This window comes from Microtus pennsylvanicus, chromosome 10 (genome assembly GCF_037038515.1).
Source record: "Microtus pennsylvanicus isolate mMicPen1 chromosome 10, mMicPen1.hap1, whole genome shotgun sequence".
Classification (NCBI taxonomy): domain Eukaryota; kingdom Metazoa; phylum Chordata; class Mammalia; order Rodentia; family Cricetidae; genus Microtus; species Microtus pennsylvanicus.
The window spans coordinates 71,092,723-71,115,319 of NC_134588.1; the positions used below are offsets into that span (position 1 = coordinate 71,092,723).

The 22,597-nt window shown below is 46.3% G+C and overlaps 1 protein-coding gene across 1 annotated transcript in view; it reads right to left on the bottom strand.

The window, feature by feature from the left end:
- Positions 1–774: 774 nt before the first annotated feature.
- The window catches only part of LOC142858838 (ubiquitin-conjugating enzyme E2 E2), a 280,577-nt gene continuing 258,754 nt past the window's right edge, over positions 775–22,597 (bottom strand). The window contains exon 6 of the mRNA XM_075988655.1: positions 775–1,587. Coding sequence (XP_075844770.1) covers positions 1,490–1,587 — 98 coding nt within the window. The 3' untranslated portion in view covers positions 775–1,489. The remainder of the gene's footprint in view (positions 1,588–22,597) is intronic.

Here is a 22,597-nt window from a genome sequence, read left to right on the forward strand (position 1 = left end):
ACTTGGTACACAGACACGCATGCAGGTAAAACACCCATATGCATAAAATACGTTTTAAAAATTATCATTTCAAATATTTAAATTTCTCAAGAAATCTTAACCACTTAAGACTAGCAAAATCAGCATCTTTTATGACAGACATTTAAAGTGTGAAGTAGTCAGGCCTATATGGCTTCATAAATTATATCACTTAGCTGTAAAGGTGTTCGTGAGTGCAGTGTGCCGATTGGTAGAAGTTCCAGTAGAAGAACCTGAAAACCACTTGCATAACAGTGCTAAACCAGCACGGATCACGGCTCCGTCTCCCGCAGCCCCTGAATGTTGAGCCACTGTGCATGCCGTTGACTGTGTGACCGTGACACACACAGAGGGTTTGCTGCCGCCAGAATCATGGGGGGAAAAGCAGAACAAAAGAAGGCCACACAGCAAGTGTGAACTACGCCAGGAAACAGAAAAGGATGAACTTGAAAGCGACTGGGCCCATCATCGGCTCAGCACGCACGTTCACAAGCAGGCTGTTATTACAGTCATATTGTCACCGCTGAATGGAGATGGCATTAACAGAAAGAAGGAGGGCCAGGGTCTGAAATGACCATGAAATCACCAGGCAGCTGGAGAGATCCACATGCTAATCAGCAGCAGCTCCACTACAAAGAGCCTCAGCTCCTGGAGGGAAGGAGACGGGAAACTGAAGGACTGAGGAGGGGCAGGCCTCGGTGCGTGTGCGGCTGCGGGGTCACAGCACACAAAGCAAAGGCCGGTGCAGAAGGGCACTGATCCGCCACAGTGATTTATTGAGGCATTAATAATACAAGTGTACATCAACCGATCCACAGTCAACAGTGGCAGGTCCCTAGGAAATTTACAAGCACTTAAGTAAATCAAAATACATATTATTTTGTTCAGTCTAACAGTCTTCTGCGTGGGGGACAGAAGGCTTGTGATAAACAGGGTCTCAGTGATGCACAGTGATTCTGATTGGACCTTTTGTACAAAACCTTGTTCCCAGTAGCATGCACCCACCAATAAAGACTTCAGTACAAAAAATTAACCCTAAGCACTACCTTTAAGTAGAAACGAGATATAATTCTGAATGTGTGTTTTTCTGAAGAGCACATAAAAGAAAAAAAAAGATAAAACAAAACAACAACAACAAAAAAAACCCCAAACCACACAGTAATACAAAGCTTTGTAGGAAAGCTCTTACTAGCACAGATCTGACATGGTTTGCACTTAAAACAGAAGCTCCCGTCCACACTGCAGTGGGGGGAATCCCAAATCTTTCAAGTTAACAGAATAAAAGGGAGAAAAGAGGGCCAGAGAGAAGGGGAGGAGGGTGAGGGTAGGAAGGAGGAGGGACAAATGACATACCATCACAAAACAGTTCAAAATTTAATAAAAACAGGAAACAGAACGGAGGTCTGGAGGGCAGGCGGGCTATCGATGCACTTGGTGAATGTGCTCGCACACAGCAGGCACATGGAGGCCCCTAGGTGGCGTACCGCTTGGTCCACTGTCTGGCCATCCGGTCGTGCTCGGCTCTGTTGGTCATGTACTGTGTGGCAATGCTGCCCACCAGAGGGTCGGCTGTAAGAGAGGCAGAGTCAGGAGTCAGTACACAGCAGCGTGACATCAGGAGAGGGCCCTGCACGGTGGTCCAAGTTTAGGGCGCAGGAGATGCTCTAATGCCCACACTGGAGCGTCACCACAGGGCAGACAAGTCACATTCTTGACGAGTTTCGTCTTGTGCCCTGGGGAAGTGCAGCTGGGTTGTGGAGGGGGCTGCAGAGTCCAGGGGAGATTTGCTGGGAGGTGGCTCAGACAGGTTGGCGGCTTTGACATGGGCTTACCACCAGAGCAGTGACTCTCAGCCCTGCCTTCCTGTTCCACAGTATGGGCACAGCTAAGTGGAACCTGAGTGGTGAGCACCTCAAACAAAACAGGAGAAAGAAGACCTCCGCCAACCAAGGTCCATGTGGTTCATTATTATAGAAATACTGGTAACAGCTTAATAAGCTCATTGCACCGATCTCACAGGGCTGATGGGAGGAAGGAGAAAGAGGAGGGCCTGGAGCCAGGGGGCTGCCCTTGGCCACAGGGCGTGGGACAGGGGCCTCTGTATTTATTGGGAAAAAAAGGTCAAATTTCAAAGCACCAAGAGCTTTCTGGAGCACCCATTTTCCACCCAGTTTGTTCTAATTCTCTAATTTCTTTCTTTCCCTTGAATTTTATTTCCCTTATATTTGTGTTGAAAATGTGGATTTTTCCTGGCAGTTACCCGCAAAGGGACTAAGAGGGGAAAGGCAGCAAGGGCTAATGCTACATCTAGACTACAAGCAGAGTGTGTGGAAGACACCCGTGGTCAGCGCTGCCAGTGAGCTAGCAAGGCTCACAGAAGCCACAGGAGGATCAGCTTACAGCTCCAAGCTTAGCCGTCCCCTCAACCAAGACCATGGAAGAGGCCGGGCCTGACATTTGTGGGGTCACAGAAGTCTCTGGGCTTGCTGTTCTTCCATGACCCTCCTCCTGGCTCTCACATCATGGAAACTACCTCTGCAAGCCAGCCCCGCCAGGAGTCACAACCCACAGACACGACCTAGTGCAGACTGGCCACGGCACTTCTTGAAAACGTGATCTCTAAGTTGAGACCAGGTACCACGGGTGGGGGCAGAAGTGCGGCCAGTGCCACATTTCTCTGCCTTGGACTAATGACATGTTCCAGGATCGGCAGTTCACAGTGCAAAGCTCAGTGTCCCGACACACTGGACTTGGGACATGCGCTTTGTTCTACAGAACCTGCATTAGTGACATACTTGGTCCATCCCATGGATGCTCCAGCTGAGTGATGTACAGACAGTCGTGAGCCACTATGAGAGTGTTTTAGGAACTGAACCCCTGAGCATCTCTTCAGCACCAATAAAGTCGCTCCTGAGGTTAAATGGTCTGAGGGTTGAAAGGACCCAAGATAACTGAGTCAAAGATCCGCAGTGTCAAAGTGGCTAAAGAGGAGTCAGGACGTTATTTTTCCTCATCTTTAACTATGAATGGTCTCACAGGCTTTAGTAGTTCAAGGAGCGATTCTGGAACAATCTGCTCTGAATAGAAATTCTCTCTCATTACTGTATTTTTTTTTAAAAAGATAGTTACAATTTTCCCAAACCATCATTAATCTCTGTTTTTTTAATCTATATCAGTTTTTTTCCTCTATACAAAACTTATCAGTGGATTAATTGAAATTTAGCTACTTTCAATAGCAGAGAGCTAGCCTGGTATACACAGTGGAGAGCTAGCCTGGTACACACAGTGGTGAGCTAGCCTGGTACACACAGTGGAGAGCTAGCCTGGTACACACAGTGGAGAGCTAGCCTGGTACACACAGTGGAGAGCTAGCCTGGTATACACAGTGGAGAGCTAGCCTGGTATACACAGTGGAGAGCTAGCCTGGTACACACAGTGGAGAGCTAGCCTGGTACACACAGTGGAGAGCTAGCCTGGTATACACAGTGGTGAGCTAGCCTGGTATACACAGTGGAGAGCTAGCCTGGTATACACAGTGGTGAGCTAGCCTGGTATACACAGTGGAGAGCTAGCCTGGTATACACAGTGGTGAGCTAGCCTGGTATACACAGTGGAGAGCTAGCCTGGTATACACAGTGGAGAGCTAGCCTGGTATACACAGTGGAGAGCTAGCCTGGTATACACAGTGGAGAGCTAGCCTGGTATACACAGTGGAGAGCTAGCCTGGTATACACAGTGGTGAGCTAGCCTGGTATACACAGTGGAGAGCTAGCCTGGTATACACAGTGGAGAGCTAGCCTGGTATACACAGTGGAGAGCTAGCCTGGTATACACAGTGGAGAGCTAGCCTGGTATACACAGTGGAGAGCTAGCCTGGTATACACAGTGGAGAGCTAGCCTGGTATACACAGTGGAGAGCTAGCCTGGTATACACACAGTGGAGAGCTAGCCTGGTATACACAGTGGAGAGCTAGCCTGGTATACACACAGTGGAGAGCTAGCCTGGTATACACAGTGGAGAGCTAGCCTGGTATACACAGTGGAGAGCTAGCCTGGTATACACACAGTGGAGAGCTAGCCTGGTATACACACAGTGGGGAGCTAGCCTGGTATACACAGTAATGAACAATGTGAGACCGTGTCTCAAACAAGACAGAAAGTGAGGAACATGCTTAGGACTGTCCTGTGCCCTCCACAGAACAGGAAGTCTGTCCTCTCTGCAGACTTCCCGCACGTCAGAGCCTGTGATGTGGCAGTTCTTTCTAACCCGAGTCTTTTCTTGTTTCTTCACTGTGCCTCCGTGTGGCTACTAGACTGCTATGCCCGTTGCTTCTCCGGTTGCCCTCACCCACGCAGTCAACATTCTGCTTTTCTCTTCAGTTCCCACGGAGTCTCTGGAGGCTTTGTGTGGATGGACTGATAAAGAGTTCACTTTTGCTTCCTGCACAGAACTAGCCTGGTTCTAGTTTGTTTAAAGCTTTTGCAAAACTTACTAGTAATATGTAGATGGAGGCTGCTTGTTTCCTGGCTGCCCAGACCCGAAATAATTACACAGAAACTACATTAATTACAACACTGCTTGGCCACTCACTTAGGCGCATTGCTAGCTAGTTCTTATATCTTAAATTAACCCATTTCTATTATTTTATATTTTACCATGAGGCTCGTGGTTCACCGGCAAGGTTCCTGCATGTCTGTCTCCTTCAGCAGCTACATAGCATCTCTTTGACTCTGCCTATTCTCTCTCTACATCTCTGTTCGGATTTCCTGTCTTGCTCTATTCTGCTCTGTCTATAGGCCCAAAGCAGATTCGTTATTAACCAATGGCAATAAAACATATTCACAGCATACAGATGGGAATCCCACATCGGTAACAGATGTGCACCATAATAAAATCTAACATGAAGAAATATGAAGTAAAGTATGTCACGCCCCTCCTGTCTCAGTGGACGGGATCTCATGACGGATGCTCTGTGGCTTCTCCCTTCCTCTGTCATGGTGCTGTGGAGCTGTGTTTCCCAGGCGGCACCGCAGGTCACGCTTGCCATCTTTACTAGCCACCTACACACTCCTCCCCATTGTCAGCACTGCTTCCCATTCTCCGGTGATCACATTTGATTATCGCTGCCAGGAGAACTAACACTATAAGCCAGGCATGGTGGCACATATCTCTGATCCCAGAACACAGGCGGCTGAGGCAGGAGGAGCATGAATTCAAGGCCACCCTGGGCTTCAGAGACAGATTGCTCAAAGACACGAAACTCCAAACGGAACTGAACCAAACAGACAAGGAAATACAAAAGAGCTGCTGTTCCAATCTGGAGGATCCCGGGAGGGCGGGCATGCCCAAGACACACTGGGGACCAGAGGGTGAACATTTTAAGCTTTGAGCAAACATTGTCTGAGTGCCTTTCAATGACAGGAAGAAAATGTTCTCTTTTTGAAACATTCCTACCAGCTATTACTAATTACTATTTTTTCCCATTCTAATAGGAAAAAAAGTGCCTGTCCTTGATGGCTTTGTGTCTGACCTGATGCTGACCGAGATCTACCTCTTCTGGCGTTTGCTCCTCATCTGCACTTCGTCTTCTAGAAGCTGCCTGCTGTGTCCTCTGTACTTTACCAAGTTACACACTGTATGCGAGAAGAACTGAAGGTCAGCTTTCGTCTTAGCCAGTGTCTGCTTCGGCCTTTGGAAGACTCAAAAGTCAAATGTCTCCTTCAGTTTTTCATCCTAAATATGCGGCATGCCAGGATCACACTGGTCACGGTGACATCTAATAAACACACAGTACTTTTTAAGTGTGGTAAGTGTCCTAAGTAGGACATGGGGCTGAAAACCAAGGATAAGACGGAATACACATGGGAAGGCTTGCAACTATCATGTTTGTTTTTGCCATACTTGGTGGTGCTGGAGATTGGAGTCAAGGCCTTGTCTATCACCAAGCTACCCTACCCCCCCGACTCAGAACTGACTACACTCGTATTTACACAAGTGCTCATGTGAGCAGAAAGACTAGCTGCCCCACAATCAAAGAAGACTTGGGAACAAAATAGGTCTTACTAGTGTCTGCTGTGGAGTCTGACACTCACAGAAAGGACTTGCTAAGGACCAATGCATCTGTCTGGGAGCCGTATCTCCAGTGACTGGGAGACACAAGAAAAGGATACAGAAAAATCAGAGCAAAAGCTGGAGCTTTAGTGCGTGGGACAGCCTCGCCAACGCTTCCCTGTCACCGACAGCCGACTCTGAGAGCGGAGTAGCCCTCACCTTCCTATCAGTATGGGAAGAGAAGAAAAGCCCGCTGACCGGACCATCTCCACCCATAGTAACCTGTGCTGGCACATGTGGATCTAACATCCGTACTTTCCATCGTCTGGAAACCAGTTTCTAGTTAAGTACGCAGAGGGGCCGTGGAGCAGCTGGCAGTACTAAGAAACGAAACCACTACACTGTAAACACACACCACACAACACCGTAATAAGACTGCACACACACCACACAACACTGTAATAAGACTGCAGGGTTTACTGAGGTCTTAAACCCCCAAGTTTCCTGCTTCTTCTTGTAACACAGAAGTTCGTATTACAATGGCAACATTTAACTTTGCCTCAGGCTGTTCATTGATTCCAACTGCACACTACGCAGGGTTCAATCCAATAAACCCTGGTGTCTGTCTCAGGACAACACCGGCCAGTCGCACCATGTTGGAGAAGGAGATGGTCCCTGAGCCGGCCAGCCGCGCTATGTGAGAGAAGGAGATGGTCCCTGAGCATCTCTTGTCCTTTAACCCAGTTCTGAGATCTCCTGCCACGTACAGGCTAAAGTTTGTACATGGCGAAAGCAGCAAATCATTCTCTAGTATCTTCTGGTGTGATGTCATGTTTACGAGGCCACCTCCCCTCAGACACAAGGCTGCTCAGCGGATCTGGATGCACAGTTTATTGACTTTTTATTATTATTTACTACATCTGTGGGTGCATGTGTGTGTGTGTGTATGTGTGTGTGAGCACACATGTCTGGGGGTCAGAGGACAGCCTACAGGGTTTGGTTCTCTCCTTTCATCATGTGGGTCCTGGGGACTAAACTCGGGCCATTAGACTTGGCAGCAAGAGCCTTTATCTGCGGAGCCATCTCACCAGTCCCTTTTTAAAGCAATCTCTCTTCCAGTACCAACCCCGAGCCTTGCACACACTAGACAAACACTTCGCATCACTGGGCTCCCCTGGCTCCTGTTGGAATACGCACTGCTGTAGGAGGTGTACTGGTTGGGTGAGCCTCTACACACCTGCTGCCTTTCCTTCTGTGACCTTTCAGAGCCTTGATGAGATCAGATTCGGAGCAATTCAAGTTCTTCCACCTCAGGCCTGCAAGACTCCTGTCCGTCTGTAGCAGGCTGCACGGCTCTGGAAGACCGGCTTTCCTCTGCTCTGCTAGTTTAACTAGCTAAGGACCAAGCTGCTGTCAGACAAAGCTGGGATCTGTATGTTGGGGGAACTATACCAATAATTACGCATCTAACTGAAGGCAGAAAGATTCTCTTGAAAGATGTGCTTTATGTGTGCCTGTGTGCAACATAAAGAGTGTTCTAAGGAGTTTGTCAGCTTTCAATTGCTGCAAAACACCTGAGCAAGACAAGCTTTAAGAGAGATGGTCCCAGCCTCAGAGGCTTCAGTTTGGCGGTGCTGCTCTGGGCCTGTGTTGGCTCAGTTTATCATGGCAGAAGAAAGTGGTGGAGGGTGGAGGAACTGCTCAGAAGACTCACAAGGGACTTTACTCTGGTGAGTAAAGGAGAGAGGAAGGAGACAGGCACCCATGGACCCTTAAGACATGTCCCAAGTCCTAGCTGCTTTACCACCTCCCAGCAGGCCCTCGGGCCAGGAACCAAGCCTGTGGGTACTTGAGAGTCAAGCCACATCAGGGATAAAGGTATTTTAGTTAAATGGAAGACATGCTTAAACTAGATTTAAAGCTGACAATATGAAATATAACTGTGTACATCTAGCAAGATGTGCTGTCATTAGTTAAGGGTTAAGAATGCTAAAAGAGGCATCAAGTATCCCATGTTCTACAGACAGTAATGTTTCCATTTGGGACTAATTAGGAGGAAGATGCTCTGTCTCAGCTCTAGAAGTCTTTATCATACCAGCAGGGAGCGCCAGCCTCGGGAGTAAGGTGTTGGCTGCTATGGGGGGATGCCCTGTCTCCTGGCTTCTGTGAAAATGTGAAAAGATGACTTTCCAGATGTGGGGGTGGAGCGGCACCTGTGGCAAGCTTGTAGAGGGTGTTGGCAGGAAGGCAACTGTTAGTGTGGTCCCTGGCTGAGGCTGAGTCAGGTGAGCTGCACGGCAGCTGGCCATTTGCTCCTGGATGCAGCCTGCGTGGTCACTGCTGTCTTGCTTGTGTGTCAGGAGGCCATTGGCAGGCAGAGGGCACTCCAGGGGTGAAGAGACTTCTGGTAAGAGACAGTCATGAGGGAGGGTAGTGTGCTCTCAAGCCTATCTGCCCACCAATTCTGAACTTTGTAGGGATTCAAACTCGGCCACTATTAAAAGTAAAATTACATACACTTACAATGATATTAAAGACAAGGGTGATAAAACCTACACCTCTGCACTTCATAGTTTCCCCACCCTTGGTTATTATCATTGCTCACATCTTCTGTGTTTCCCGGCATGGTGGGAGATCCAGCATGACTCTGGACACCTTGTTTAAACCGTGCATTCAATAAGGATCACGTTGGCAGCTTGAAATCGGCATACGCTACAGACTGGACCTGACCACTGCTTTGCTGACTGCCCATCCTAGGCTTAAGAAGGGATGAGCTACAAGGAAACAGTTCAGAGCACACTGCAGGTACGCTGTACCCGATGCCTGACATTCTAATTGCACAAAACTTGAACTCTACTGTAGGAGTCTCCCCTCACCTCTCAGACATGCAGGGGAAGCCGGAAACTGTGGATGGGACCAAAGCCTACACACATTGCTTGTCACCGTTGACACTAGCCAGCGTTCATGCCGCCTTCCTTGTCTACAGCCCAGGCCTTCCCTGACAGCTCATGCTTCAGCACTGTTACTAAGCAGAATAAGGACTGCCTGGTGTGAGACCGGCAATATGGCAGTTGACCCGACAGTGACAGCAGTCACTGATGGCTAAGGGTCGGGAGGCATTCATAGCATAGACAGTTCGTGAGGTCTCATCTTGCTACTAAGAACAGCACGGAATTTAAAATGTGGAATCTGCTTATTTCTGGAGTTTTAATAGTTTCAGAATGCAGTCCACTGCAGTCACTGCAAGAACAGAAAACAGCGCCATGTGTCTGTGTCTGAACAAGGGAGGGGCTGGCACTAATGTGCAGGCTCCCATGTCGGCCTGTGCTTCCCTCTGTCTCATTTCTTAAAAGAAAATGGCACTATATTCATTTGCAAGCCATAACCATAGGATGAAAGCAGACAAAAAGTGAAGGAAAAACCAGCTCAAGCTTTCTGAAAGAACTGTTTGACCACACAGGACCTGTATGAAGAACACTGCACAGAGTGTCCTTGTTTGTAGATTATGGATTCACTTCATAGCAGAGCAAGAAATAGATTTATGCACACACAGGTGTTGTGGAATACTAGTTAGAGATTTGTTATGTCTGTCTAAAACAGCTGATTGGTTTAATAAAGAGCTGAACAGCCAATAAGTAGGAGAAACTGTAGGCGGGGCTGGCAGGCAGACAGAACATATAGGAGGAGAAATCTGGGAAGAGGAGATCTAGGAGTGAGAGGAGGACTCCAGGGGCCAGACACGCAGTTACACAGCAAGCCACGGGGTAGACGTAAGGAAAGGTATACAGAAATAGGAGAAGATAAAAGTCCAGAGGCAAAAGATAATTTAAGAAAAGCTGGCAAGAAACAAGCAAAGTTAAGGCAAGGCATTTATAGGTAACAATAAGCCTCAATGTGATTTATTTGGGAGCTGAGTGGTGGGCTCCCAAAAGAGAAAAGAGTAAAAACAACCAACAACACAGTCCCTGCCCCTGCGCTGTCAAGCATTTACCAGAACATCACTGGGGAAGGCATGGCCAAGGAGCTTGAGTCAGTACCCAGTCCTGAGCATTAAGGAACTGGGAAGGGAGCGTGAAACTCCCTGATGTGAAGTGGCCTCTGATCCTGTCACCAGAAGGCATGCAGGTAATGACAGGTTTGTGGAAGACGCAAGGAGCATGGTACCTGTGAGAAGGTGGGCTCAGGGACACCATCAGCACAATTCTCAGCTCCCAGCCCCGAGGAGTCAGGCCTTGAAGAGTAAGGGTTGGCATCTGAGAGTCACGCAGAGGGAGGAGGAAATGATTTCAGTTGAGCATGGGATGGTTTTAAGACAGACCTGACTGACCTTCGGAGAACAGAAAGTGGCCGGAAGAGTGGAGGATCTGCTGGACATTGTCCAGGGACGGAAAAAGCGAGAATCAGCAGGATGGTGGGGGCAGTGAGGGAGAAGGAAACCAGCTGCAGAGGAATGCCTCTTAAGGCTGCCCAGTAAATGGTAAAAACACACGCCTCAAAAGATACTTTCAGGGGCTGGGAGATAGCTCAGCTGGGGAAGCGTTTGCTACATAACTGTAACCATGTGGGCACGCTGGTACTAATGCACTAATACAAAGCGGGGGCGGGGGGGAGTTGCATGCCTGTGATCTAAGGAGACCCAGAAGGAGCCCTGGAGCTTCTGGCCTGCCAGGAGAGCTGAAGCAGTGAGTTCCAGTTTCAGTAAGAGATACTGCCTCAAAAGAAATAGGTGGAGAGAGACGGAGGAAGACATTTGACACCAACCCTGGCTCCTACATGTATGCACACACAAACTTGAATACACAGATGAACATACACACGATATATATAGTTCTAAAACTTTGAAGAGTTCTTCAAGTCTCCGTGTTAGCACATTTAATCAATGTGTTTTCAACTACGGAGTGTGCTGTGGAGAATTGACCTGGAGTTCAGCACAGACAACGACACCTGCTACAAAGCTGCGGGCAGCAATTCCAGGCACAGTTAAGCACTATTTCCCAATAGGGACTTAAAACCTGCCCTCATTTTATGGTACTTCAGACCCAAGGGACCTACACATTTCTTGACCCAAATTCTACAGCCCAAAGCTTCAGATGCAGCAAGTAGTCCTGGAAACAAAAATGCCAAGATATGGGAAGAGATTAAAGCATGTGAACAGTATTAAGGAGACACACAATCAATGCACTATTCAATTCATCTCATTAAAGTCTGCATGCCGACGGTCCGTAGTCTAATCACAGTTGTGCAATCGCTCTCACAATTGCTAATAGCTTTCACTTTCTCTCAAAGAAGTCCATTAGCAGTCACTTCTCTTCCACCCAAATCCTCTGGCCTCCAGACGGCTCCCCCAGTCCCCAGATGACAACTTCAGTCCCAAAATGGCTCCCCAAGTCCCTCAGACTACTCTAAGTTCCAGCCAATTCCTCCAAACCCCAAGATGTTTCCTCCAGACCCCTGGACGACTCCTTTAGCCCCCGGACAACTGTTCCAGTGCCCAGGGAACTCTTGGGTCTACAGGTTTGCTGGACATATCAACAGATGGAATCACCACGTGAATTCCCATACCTAGAGCATGTTTCAAGGCTCACCCATGCTGGCATGCATCTCTGGTTCATTCTTTTTACTGCTATCTGCCTCTCTACTGTACGGGTCCACCTATGTTGGCATCTGGATGTGAGAAGTCCCTCGAAATGTCCCATGTACTGAAGGCCTAGCCTTCAGCTTGGGACCCTTGGAGGAAACAGGACATTCAGAAGGCAGGCCATAGAGTTAGGAAGTTAGGCCATTAATATCCTCTTGAAGGGGATAGTGGGACCCTGGCCACCTTCGGTGTCTCTTTGCTTCCCAGCTGTCTTAAGATGAACAAAGTTCCTCTGCCAAGGGCTCCCACAACCATGTGCTGCGCTCCCACCGCCCACAGCACCAGGGCCAAGCAACCAGGGGCTGAAATCTTGGCAACTATGAGCCCAAATGAAACCTTTTTTTCTTTTTAAGCTGATATATTTCAGGTATTCTGACACAGTCACAGAAAGCTAGCTAAAATAATCATATCATATTTATCTGTTCACCAATGAATATGTGAATTACGAACAATGCTATAAAGAAAACGTGTGCATATACGCGCGCGCGCGCGCGCACACACACGCACACACACACACACACACACACACACTTTCTTTTGAGATCTCATGCCTCACTCGGCCTTCTTAGTGTTGGGATTACAAGCATGGACCATGATAACAAGCCCATGTACAGATGTATACACACATATTCATTTTTTTTGGGTTGCAGAATTTCTTGGTCATGTGATTCTGTGTTTAACTACTCAAGGAACTGGTACATGCTACTGAAGGCCCAGGTGCCATTTACATTCTTATTAGCAATGTATAAAGTTTCCAGTTTTCCACATCCTCCTTAATAGTTGCTAGTATCTGTAGATGCTAATCTTATTTTATTCCTGGTTCTGAGGATTGAATCCAGGACCTCAAGCATGCAAGACACAAGCTCTACCACTGAGCTAAATGCTGTGAGCTTTCATATATCATGTGTCCAGGTGTTTTGCTTTATAAAAACACGCTCTCTGCAAATGCTTGTTCCTGACAGCTATGGAAAGGAAATTTGCTCACCGAGTATTCTCTATGAGAGGTGAATTACCCTACCCTTTGCCTATCCCTGATGGAAGTCTAAAAACAACAGCAATCCAATAAGACTTGTTTGTGTCATGTGACTTTTGTTTAAAATATTTTTTAACCCATGTGGTCAAACGCAGTCTACTCAGGACAAACACATGTTGTCTGATGGTGTGGGAAGTCCTTCTGTATATGTGTTGTTTTTATTGATTAATGAATACAGAAGCTGCTATGACCTGTGATAGAATAAAGCTGGCGGGAAAACTAAACTGAATGCTGGGAGATAGTAGGCAGAGTCAGAGAGCAGCCATGTAGCTGCCACAGGAGACAGAGGCCTCCGCCTGAGCCTGTCGAAACTTTGCCAGTAGGCCACAACCTCGTGGTGATGCACAGATTAATGGAGATGGGTTAGTTTAGGATATGAGAGCTAGCTAGAAATATGCTTAAGCTATTGGTCAAACAGTATTGTAATTAACATAGTTTCTGTGTGGTTATTTTGAGTCTGGGCGGCTGGGAATGAACAAGCAGCCTCTGCCAACACTCTGATACCAGGACTTTCTGCTCACTTCCTCTTCAGCAGCTGTGGGCAGCCAGAGGATGGGTGTCCACAGTGATTGCACTCTGGAACTTCACACACACCGTTCTAGGAGTGTGGACTTGAATCCATAGGCACAAATACCCTGGCTCAGAGCCTTGGTGGTTCAGTTTCCCAGAGCTTTCTTCCTACCATTGGCTATGGAAGCCTGTGGTCCAGGGGCTGGGAGAGTCCCTGTAGGAAGGACTACCCACCAAAGGCATGGCTGGCCTGTATTCAGTCAATGTACCACATGAGGTTACCTCAGGAATAACAACTACAAGTCTATGCAGTCAGATTACTCTTCCTAGACACACCAGCATCTAAGAAAGGAGAAAGCAGAGACCAGTGACTATACAAGGGGCCATTAGTGCCCAGGAAGAGGTGGGCAGGAGAGCGGCTCAGGCAAAAGTAAGGGGACATAAGAAGAAAAAGGAGTCCCTCATGTAGGAGCCTGGTTGAAGCCAGTTACATGGTCGGAATCATGAATTCCAAGTCTGGTTAGATGGCTCAGTGGTTAGGAGCACATGATGATCTTGCAGAAGACCCAGGACCCATATGGTGGCTCACAAAGATCAAGTTCCAGGACATCCAATGTCCGCTTCTGTGAGCTGCTCCCTGCAACCCCCGTACACATATTGTACTCATATTCCCACAGGCTTACAAACATACACATAAAAATAAATCTTAAAGGGGCTGGAGAAATGGCTCAGCTGTTAAGAACACTGACTGTTCTTCCAGAGGACCCAGGTTCAATTCCCAGCACCCACATGGCAGCTCACAACTGTCTGAAAATCCAGTTCCAGGGGATCTGACACCTTCACACCAATGCACATAAAATAAAGATAAATAAATCATAAAAAATTAAAAAAAATAAATCTTAAAAAATAATTCTAGCCCAATAATATTTACTCAGGGGCTTTCTTCTTTCTCATCTATTTTAAACCCCCAATTTCCTAGAACTTGCACCATAAACAACACTTAACCATTTAAGCATATCCCAAGTCCCTGTTGGCTTCCAAGCACCTAGGGGCTCCTATGTTATCGTGATGATAATCCCATCTAAGACCTCTGTCTCAGTTAGGGTTTCTACTGCTGTGAAGAGACACTATGACTACAGCAACTCTTACAGAGGAAAACATTTAATTGTGGCTGATTTACAGCTCAGAAGTTCAGTCCATTATCATCACGGTGGGGAGTGTGGTAACATGCAGGCAGACATGGTGTTGGAGAGGCAGCTGAGAGCTGAGAGCTACATCTGGATTGGGAGGCAGCAGCGAGAGAGAGAGTAAGCCACTGGGCCTGGCTTGAGCATTTGAAACATCAAAGGCCACACCTCCTAATAGTGCCACTCTCTATGGGCCTTTGGATGCCATTTTCATTCAAATCACCACAGAGGCTCAGAGTCACCACTGGGTATTAGAAAGCTAACTTATTAGGAAGAGAAAGAAAAGGGAGAAAATCTTTTAAAGCAACATCTTGTCACATAAACTGCGTCATCAAAAACGGTCCATGAGGCTAACGCTAAGACGGTGGTGACTCTCACACTCACATCCACGCTCGGGTCTGTCTTATTCATTGCCTGTGTCTCTTTCTTTTAAATCCTGTGCTAAAAATGTGTGGTAAAAATATCTTTAAGACCAGCAAGACATCTTATCAGAGAAATGTACTTGTTGCCAAGGCTGTTGGCCTGAGTTCTATCTCCAAGTCCAAAGGAGAGGACGGTTCCGAAAGTTGACTCTGTGTGTGTGTTGTGCCATGTTAATGATCCTTCTCCCTCTAAACAAATGCAATAATTTAAAGATTCTTTTAATACACTGCAATTGCTTCTTTGAGACGCTCCCATCCAAGCACTTGGGTACCAGGGGCCAGCTCAGTGTCCCCTCAGGGTTCAGACAGAGGGAGCACAGCTGGAGCAGGACTCAGAAGGCTTTGCGGGAGAAGTGAACTCTTCGCCATGTACTCTTCTGCGTCGGTTTCTTTATTTTTCTCCTGCCATTCTCCCTAGTTCTGCAAAGTTTCCCGTTTATATACACATGCCAAACAAGGGCAATTCTCTGAGCTTGGATGTTCCTTTATCTTTGGAGGTCCCAATGTGATCTATACGAAAGACTCCTTTCCTGACTGCATGTCCTGCCAAAGGTAAGATGGTCGTAGGGAGGTGGCTTCTAATCTATCTCAGGGAGCAGAACAGAGATATCACTGTGGGAACCAAGGTTTCTGGCTAGGTGACTAAATTCTCTCATTGAAGGTCTAATGGGGTGGTGGAAGCTATCCAGTAGGCAAAAGAACAAGGCAGGATTTTAAATGCTCACAGTCCGTGTAGGACAAATAGATCCAGTTATGAAGTAAGTCCCAGTATATGTTCTATATATCAGAACTATATAGCTAAATAAAAGATCATCCCCCTGACCACTCACAGATACATGAGCCTGTAAGATTGAGATGCAATCATGAGATTACATAAACACATCACATGAGATTACATACTACAATGGTAATGGGGAGACACCAAGCTGCTTCAGCAAAAGCGAGCAACATCTTTCAGAGGCAATGGTCCTGCAGACCCTGTCTGAGCAGCAGTAATCCTCCATCAGATAGCCATGACACTGGTGGCTTGACATCTAACACTAGTTGCCACCTGCTTCTCACGGCCCCCAACACTTGGGTGTCCTTTGTTCTTTCCTTCAAAGCCTTCCTCTCCATTTCTAACAGACCACAGCTCTGCTTCATACTGGCATTCCATGTGCACACAAGCATTCCTGCACATGTGCCTGGAGGCTCCTCAATTACTTCCCTATCTTAGTTTTTGGAGACAGGGTTTCTCACTGAACCCGGAGCTCACTAGGTTTGCAGCTTGTTACTGAGCCCCTAGGAACTACGTGTCTGTGCCCCCTGGCACTGCGATTACAGACACACAGCCCAAAGCCGGCTTTGTGAGGGAGTTGGGGTTTGAACACTCAGGTCCTCATACTTGAGCAGCAAGTGCTCTACCCACCAAGCCAGATGGTAATGTCATTTCTGCCTTGAAATTAAGGATCCAGTTTTGCTTGAGCTGAGGTCCCTAGAGGATTAGTGAACTCCTCAGGCTGCTGTGGGTTGACAGAAGGCGTCGGCTGACAGGAAGACACAGGAGTAGGACAACGGAAACTCTGGTAAAGGTGATCTTCAGCATCACTTCCTCTCGAGCAGTGCTGGACTCAAGCGGAACCTTGTTCCACACTTAAGGGCAAACCAGGAGGAGGTTTTTCTAACCAGCACTTCAAAACAGATTCTAAATCCTTTAGACACAGAAGCAACTTCTTTTTGGCCAGCTGGCCTTGTGAGCGCTCTAGGACAGAAATCTTGATCCTCTGCTGTTTCTGACCTGCATCTCTCAGGACCCCCAACACACTGCTGTGGGATATTTTGATCGCATTCTGACACTCCTGAGACTAGTAATTAAATTTACTTTGAATCAGAGGGCAGAGCTAACTATGAGATGACCAAAATTAGACATGGAGATTTTGGAGGACCAATGACAAATAGAGAGATACAGAAGTAGTAGGGATTGAGAGAGAGAGAGAGAGAGAGAGAGAGAGAGAGAGAGAGAGAGAGAGAGAAAGAGAGAGAGAATATCACTGGGTTCTCTGCTGCTTCTCTGATCATTCAGGTTCTCACCCTGACATATGACTCCTAAGTTATTATTGATAAAGAATAATTAGATAAACATTTCACACAGTTGCACTGGCCTATGCAACCTGCTGACTTCTTTAACTGAGGGCCAACCAAGATAATCTAAGTCTGGGCAGAAAGGAAGTTCTTTACTGCCTCCAACCATTATCACCTGGGACTCTGGCCTTCGATAAATTTAAATGGAGCCTAGAGCCTCAATAGTTTACCCTGAGACAGTGCCTGGCAGGCCTAGACTACCTGACCCCCACCCAAGAGCAGACCAGTCAAAGGAAATTCCTGTCATTCCAAGCACTGTAGATACAAACACCTGCCAGCACTTCACCAGGACACCCCTAGACAAATGTCAGTCAATCAGGGGTCCTGAACCTCAGAGACCCCTCACCCCCACCTTTACTACTATAAAAACCCAATTCTAATTGACCTCGGGGCTCTCCGGTTTATTCCAATACGTTGGACATGCTGAGAGACCGAGTTTGCAAACTTGATTAAAATAAAGGCTCTTTGCTTTTACATATGGGACTCGGTCTCCTTTGCTGGATTTGTGGGGACCCATGGATTTGAGCATAACACTAACTGAAGTTTCTCTCACTTAAAACACAACAACCAGCACAAAACCACCAGGACCAACAAATGACTCCTCCAAGTGCCCGAGCCTTCACAGGAGCGTGGAGATTCTAGCTGGCATCTCCAATGACTACAGAGTGACTCTACAGTTGTGAGCCCAGCTGGCATCATTTGCCTTTTTCTCAGGCCTGTTGCCCTTTCCTGACTTAGACATTCTACTGAGAAAAAAAAAGTTCCTGTTCTGATTCTCATCAGCTGTGATGTCACCTGAGGACCATCTGCTCCACAGGAATGCACTTCAAGCTGTGCTTCCAGGCTGTGAGGTCACGTGACCAACGGCTCCACCCTCCTGTGAGAGAGGTGGGGATGGGCAGGAGGGAGGGAGAGAGGGGGACGGAGAAAGAGGGGGATGTGAATTCAGCCCCACCTTCCCTGGGAATCACCATCTACGCCACCACTGCAGTCAGCAAAGCGTCATGGGCCAACCATACCTTCTCCTTCTAAGGCAAGTTTGGATGATTCTATCTCACTAACTGTTGTTCTGAGACAATCTCACTGTGCAGCCCAAGGCTGGCCTGGTCCTTTAGATCCTCTTGCCTCTCCCAAGAGATTTGTGTAGCTCAATAAAGGCCCACGTCTCAGTAGTTTACCCTAAGGCAATACCTGGTTCTGAGAAAGAACACAAACTGAGACCACCCAGGCACCACCCAGAAACAGACCATCCAAAAGAAATTCCTAATGTTCCAACCATTGCAGGTAGGATCGCCTGCCAGCACAAGCCCATAGCTTTTCACCAAGATACCCCCCAGACAAATGGCAGCCAATCAGGGCTAAGCCTGTCACTCCACACCCTGCTAAAGTAACTTTTCTGGTTCTTGCCTTTAAATAGTGACCTCTGGACACAGGCGGTGGTGGTGGTGGTGGGGGGGGGCAGGGGAACAGGGTGGGGGGGACGGGACACCTCTTCTTGCTCCTGTGCTGACTGGGTCCCTGCGGCTTGTAATGTGCACACAATAAACCTTGCTTTTCGCATTTCGGTGACTTGATCTCCTTGGTGGTCTTTTGGGGTCCCCCACGGACTGGGCAGAAGAATTTGGCTTTTGAAAGTATGAATGAATATTCATATTACCCTGTTTTCCTTTTCTCTGCACCTAGGAGAGCAGGCTGTAGACACTGGGCTGTGACCATGTAGACTAGGTGAAGAATACAACACTCCCCATGTGGATAAGTCCACCAGATTTCACCTACATTACACGGTCAAACCATGAAATTTGTTTTTTGGGGGGAGCTGAGGAGTGAACCCAGGACCTGGTACATGATAAACAGGTGATCTGCCAATGAGCTTAGGTACCATTACAGAATTTGCATTAGCAATACAAAGGCCACTTTTAATTCTGCATAAGAAAAATAAAAAATGGGCTAAGGCCCTAATATTTAAATGCTTTGCCTGGTGGGCACGGTCACAGTTCACAAATGAGTCTCATTTGGAGTATGTTTTGGAGGCTGCATTTTGGTGTCAAAATTAAATTTGTAACATGATCTAAATCATACAATCCATTTAAATTCTAAAATAGTTATTTTTACAGCAGCCTTATGAAGTTTAATTCACTCTCTTGCCCTGAAAGCTTTAACGAATACTTAAAATATCTCCACCTATTTTTCCTGTAATTCACCACATTTGCTTCTGTTATAAATATGCTGCCTGGATTTGCATAGAAATTATATGTCTAGAACAGTACGGGGGCGGGGAAAGAGGCTGGAAATACACCCACCATCCCTAAATGAGACTGTGCTCACATCTGCATGAACAAATACACTGTCTTGCTTGTAAATGAGTTCTCATTTGTCTTGCTTATTCTTAACGCTGCAGGGACTATTCTGAGGGGTGGTATAAACACGCAGACACTGTTTTGCAAGGTTAAAGTAACCTTCTCTGCCTAAAGTTTCCTTCTGTCCGAGGAACTGGGAGTAGAGTTTTGCAAATCACACTTACTATGTCATCTACTTTACGTAGAGAAAAACAAAAACAAACAATGCAGGCCCACGAAAATATGCACCTCAGTAATCGTTGTGGGCAAACATTAATAGAGTGGATGCCCTTTTAATTATATCCATTTGCTAGTATGTCATACATGAAATGCTTTTATTGAGGATGCTTGCTTCATCCTTAGACGATAACTTTGAAGTTTACTGAAGCCTCTGAAGGATGCAGTCCAGACAGAATGCAAAGCTTCACAGTAAAGACATCAAGGAGAATATGGTGACCCGCTGAGCTCATGCTGAACACACACTGAGCTTCACCTCCACAGGGACAAAGGGGCAGGAGCCCTAAAGACCAGGCTCTCTGCAGAAACAATAATTGTTTTTGTCTTGCAAATTAGGTCAAGCAAGCACCTATGGAAATTTACATATTTAAATGACCTAGTCTGATAATGGCAAAAAAATCAGTTAAATTAATAATTACATACGCAAAGATAAGAGCATTAAACATCTGGATTCGACCTTTAACAGTCACTCAGCTGTCAATTCGTAGCCAAAGCACTGAGTCAGACCTGAAAGTTACTATTGGAGGGACAGGCAGGTATTTATGCCTCAACCCAACAGTGTTAAGAAAGATGACAGGAAACGAAGGAAGGAAGGACAGACACTGCTCAGAGTGTACGCACTGTGGTATTCCATAAACATGAGACCTCCTTTAATTTCTGCTTCAAGTTAGTTGACTAGGATTGGAAAGAAAAATTAGCTTAGTAATTTAAGTCCAATTCTCACGATGACTAAGTTTAAGTCCGTGTAAAGCTTTCCTGACATCAGAGAGCCCCACAGGAAGCTTGATCACAGGGCAGGCAAGCAGGATGTTTCTAGCCATCCTGCCCAGTGGTACCGAGATCCTCTGGCCCTGGAGTAAGGAGAAATGCTTAATCAAATACACCTGGAGTCCTTAAACGGCTCACAGCTATACTAACAAGTCAATCTCAATTTACAATGAAGTTATAAACTAAAATTAAGATGAATAATTATATCTCCAGGGAAAACATAAGAATAAAACTTTAGTGGGCTAATGTCAGTAGCTGGTTATTTTAATCTGTCGAAACTAAAGTCAACAGCATTCGGCCCGTATCTCCAGCAAACACCCTGCTGCATTTGTGTTGAGACAAGAATTTTCCTATGCCTTCTTTCACTGACCTCATTACAATTTCTAGTTTTTGGTGTGTGTGTGTGTGTGTGGTGTACATGCATGTGTACATGTGTGTGGGGTACATATACCTGTGGTATATATGTGTGTGTAGAATTCAAGGTCCACATCAGGAGTCTTCATCTTTTCCACCTAAAACTTCTGAGACGAGGTTTCTCATGGAACACGACTTACAGTTTCTGCTGGACTTGCTGGTCAGCAGCCCCCAGAGTTCACCTGTATTGCTGCTCACTCCCCACCCCACCAAGTGCTGGAATACTTTTGCATATATAAACCTCCCTCAATAGATAGTAACAAGCTTACAAACTGACACATTTTCTTAAACCCCGCCTCCACAAGAAATTCTTAATAGATACCAGTAATGCAGAATGAAGCTATCTATGAAATGTACTTTTTGCATTATGGTAAAATGGCCAAATGACTGGAAGTTAAAATGCTGCATACCGGAGCCAAATTATCTTGGGCTACCTTCAGTCCTTCTGAAGGGACGTTGCCCATCCTTATGCCCGACCCAACTTTTGAGACGTATTAGCAAACCACTAACTCTTACAATCTAAAGCCAAGTATAGCAGACATCACTTGAACCCTCAGCAGAGAACTTTCTGCTTGGCAGTAACCCATCAACATATTTTAAAAATGCCTTGATTTATAAATTTTTTTTATTACTATAAAAACATAATAAAACTGTGACCGTATTAGAACACGATATTTGGGGTGACCTGAATCTGTGTGCCTGGGCCATGATTACTCATAAATTATCTCTGACTGTATCTGAGGCACATTTTTGCAGGGACACTACAGTTAAATCAATGAACAAAGCTTCATTTCAGCTACCCAGACCAGCTATAACTGCCATTAATACAAAATCCTAAGTATCATAAGCAACTTTTAACCAGTTCACGGCACGGACTGGCTTCTCTGTGTCTCATTTTTGTCTTTCCACTCCCGTCCTGGGAGCTACTTATACATCCTGTGTCTATATACTTGATCTTGTCAAGTTCTACCTCTAGGCTGGCCTAAGACCACTAGCCTCCTCCTGCACCAGCCTCCCAAGTGCTACACGCATGCGACGGCAAGCTCAGTGGGTTGCATGCTTTCTTGCCACTTCTTGAGGTTTTATGGGTTCGTGGTACATTCTGGACAGTGTGTCTATCACATTAATTGATCTGATTATCAGACACATAGTCGGCAAATTTTCCCTCCTGCAAGTTCCCCTTTCAGTTTGTTCAAAGCTTCTCTCTGCCATGTAGAAGCTTTTCAGTTTGACATAGTCCATTTATTCATCTCTTTTGCCTTTGTACCTGAGGTTTCGGCACGATATTTCAAAAAACTCTGCCAATGCCAGTACTAAAGAATCCTTCCTCAACCTTATCTTCCGGGACTTTCATGGCTGCAGATCATCATCCGTCCGTCCATCTGTCCGTCCGTCCATCCAACCATTTTGAGTGTGACACAAGATCGGGAGTTTAATTTAATGGCTTTTTCTTTTTTGTTTTCTGCACGGGAACCCAATTTTCATTTACTCATGGTTTTTCCCTTTTTCCATTCTATCTTCTTGGGCCCGTGTCAAAATTAGTCAGCCTGAGCTTTCTATTTGGATCCTTAATCTACATGTCTGTTTTTATGTTGGTACTCACTAATTTGAGTCCTATAACTTTGTGATATGTTTGTATTATGTTTTGTACTGGGCCGGAACCCAGGGTCTGGTGCATGCCAGGAAACCATCAGGAAGCTTCATCCCAGCCCCTGTGACATCATTTCCAATCAGAGGATTTACTTCCAGCTATCCCCACCCCTAAGGATTAATTTGGCTATTTGAGCTCTTCTGTGGTTCCGTATGATTTTAGGTTGTTTTCCATTTTCTTCTTTTTATCTCTGTAAAGAATGCTCACAAT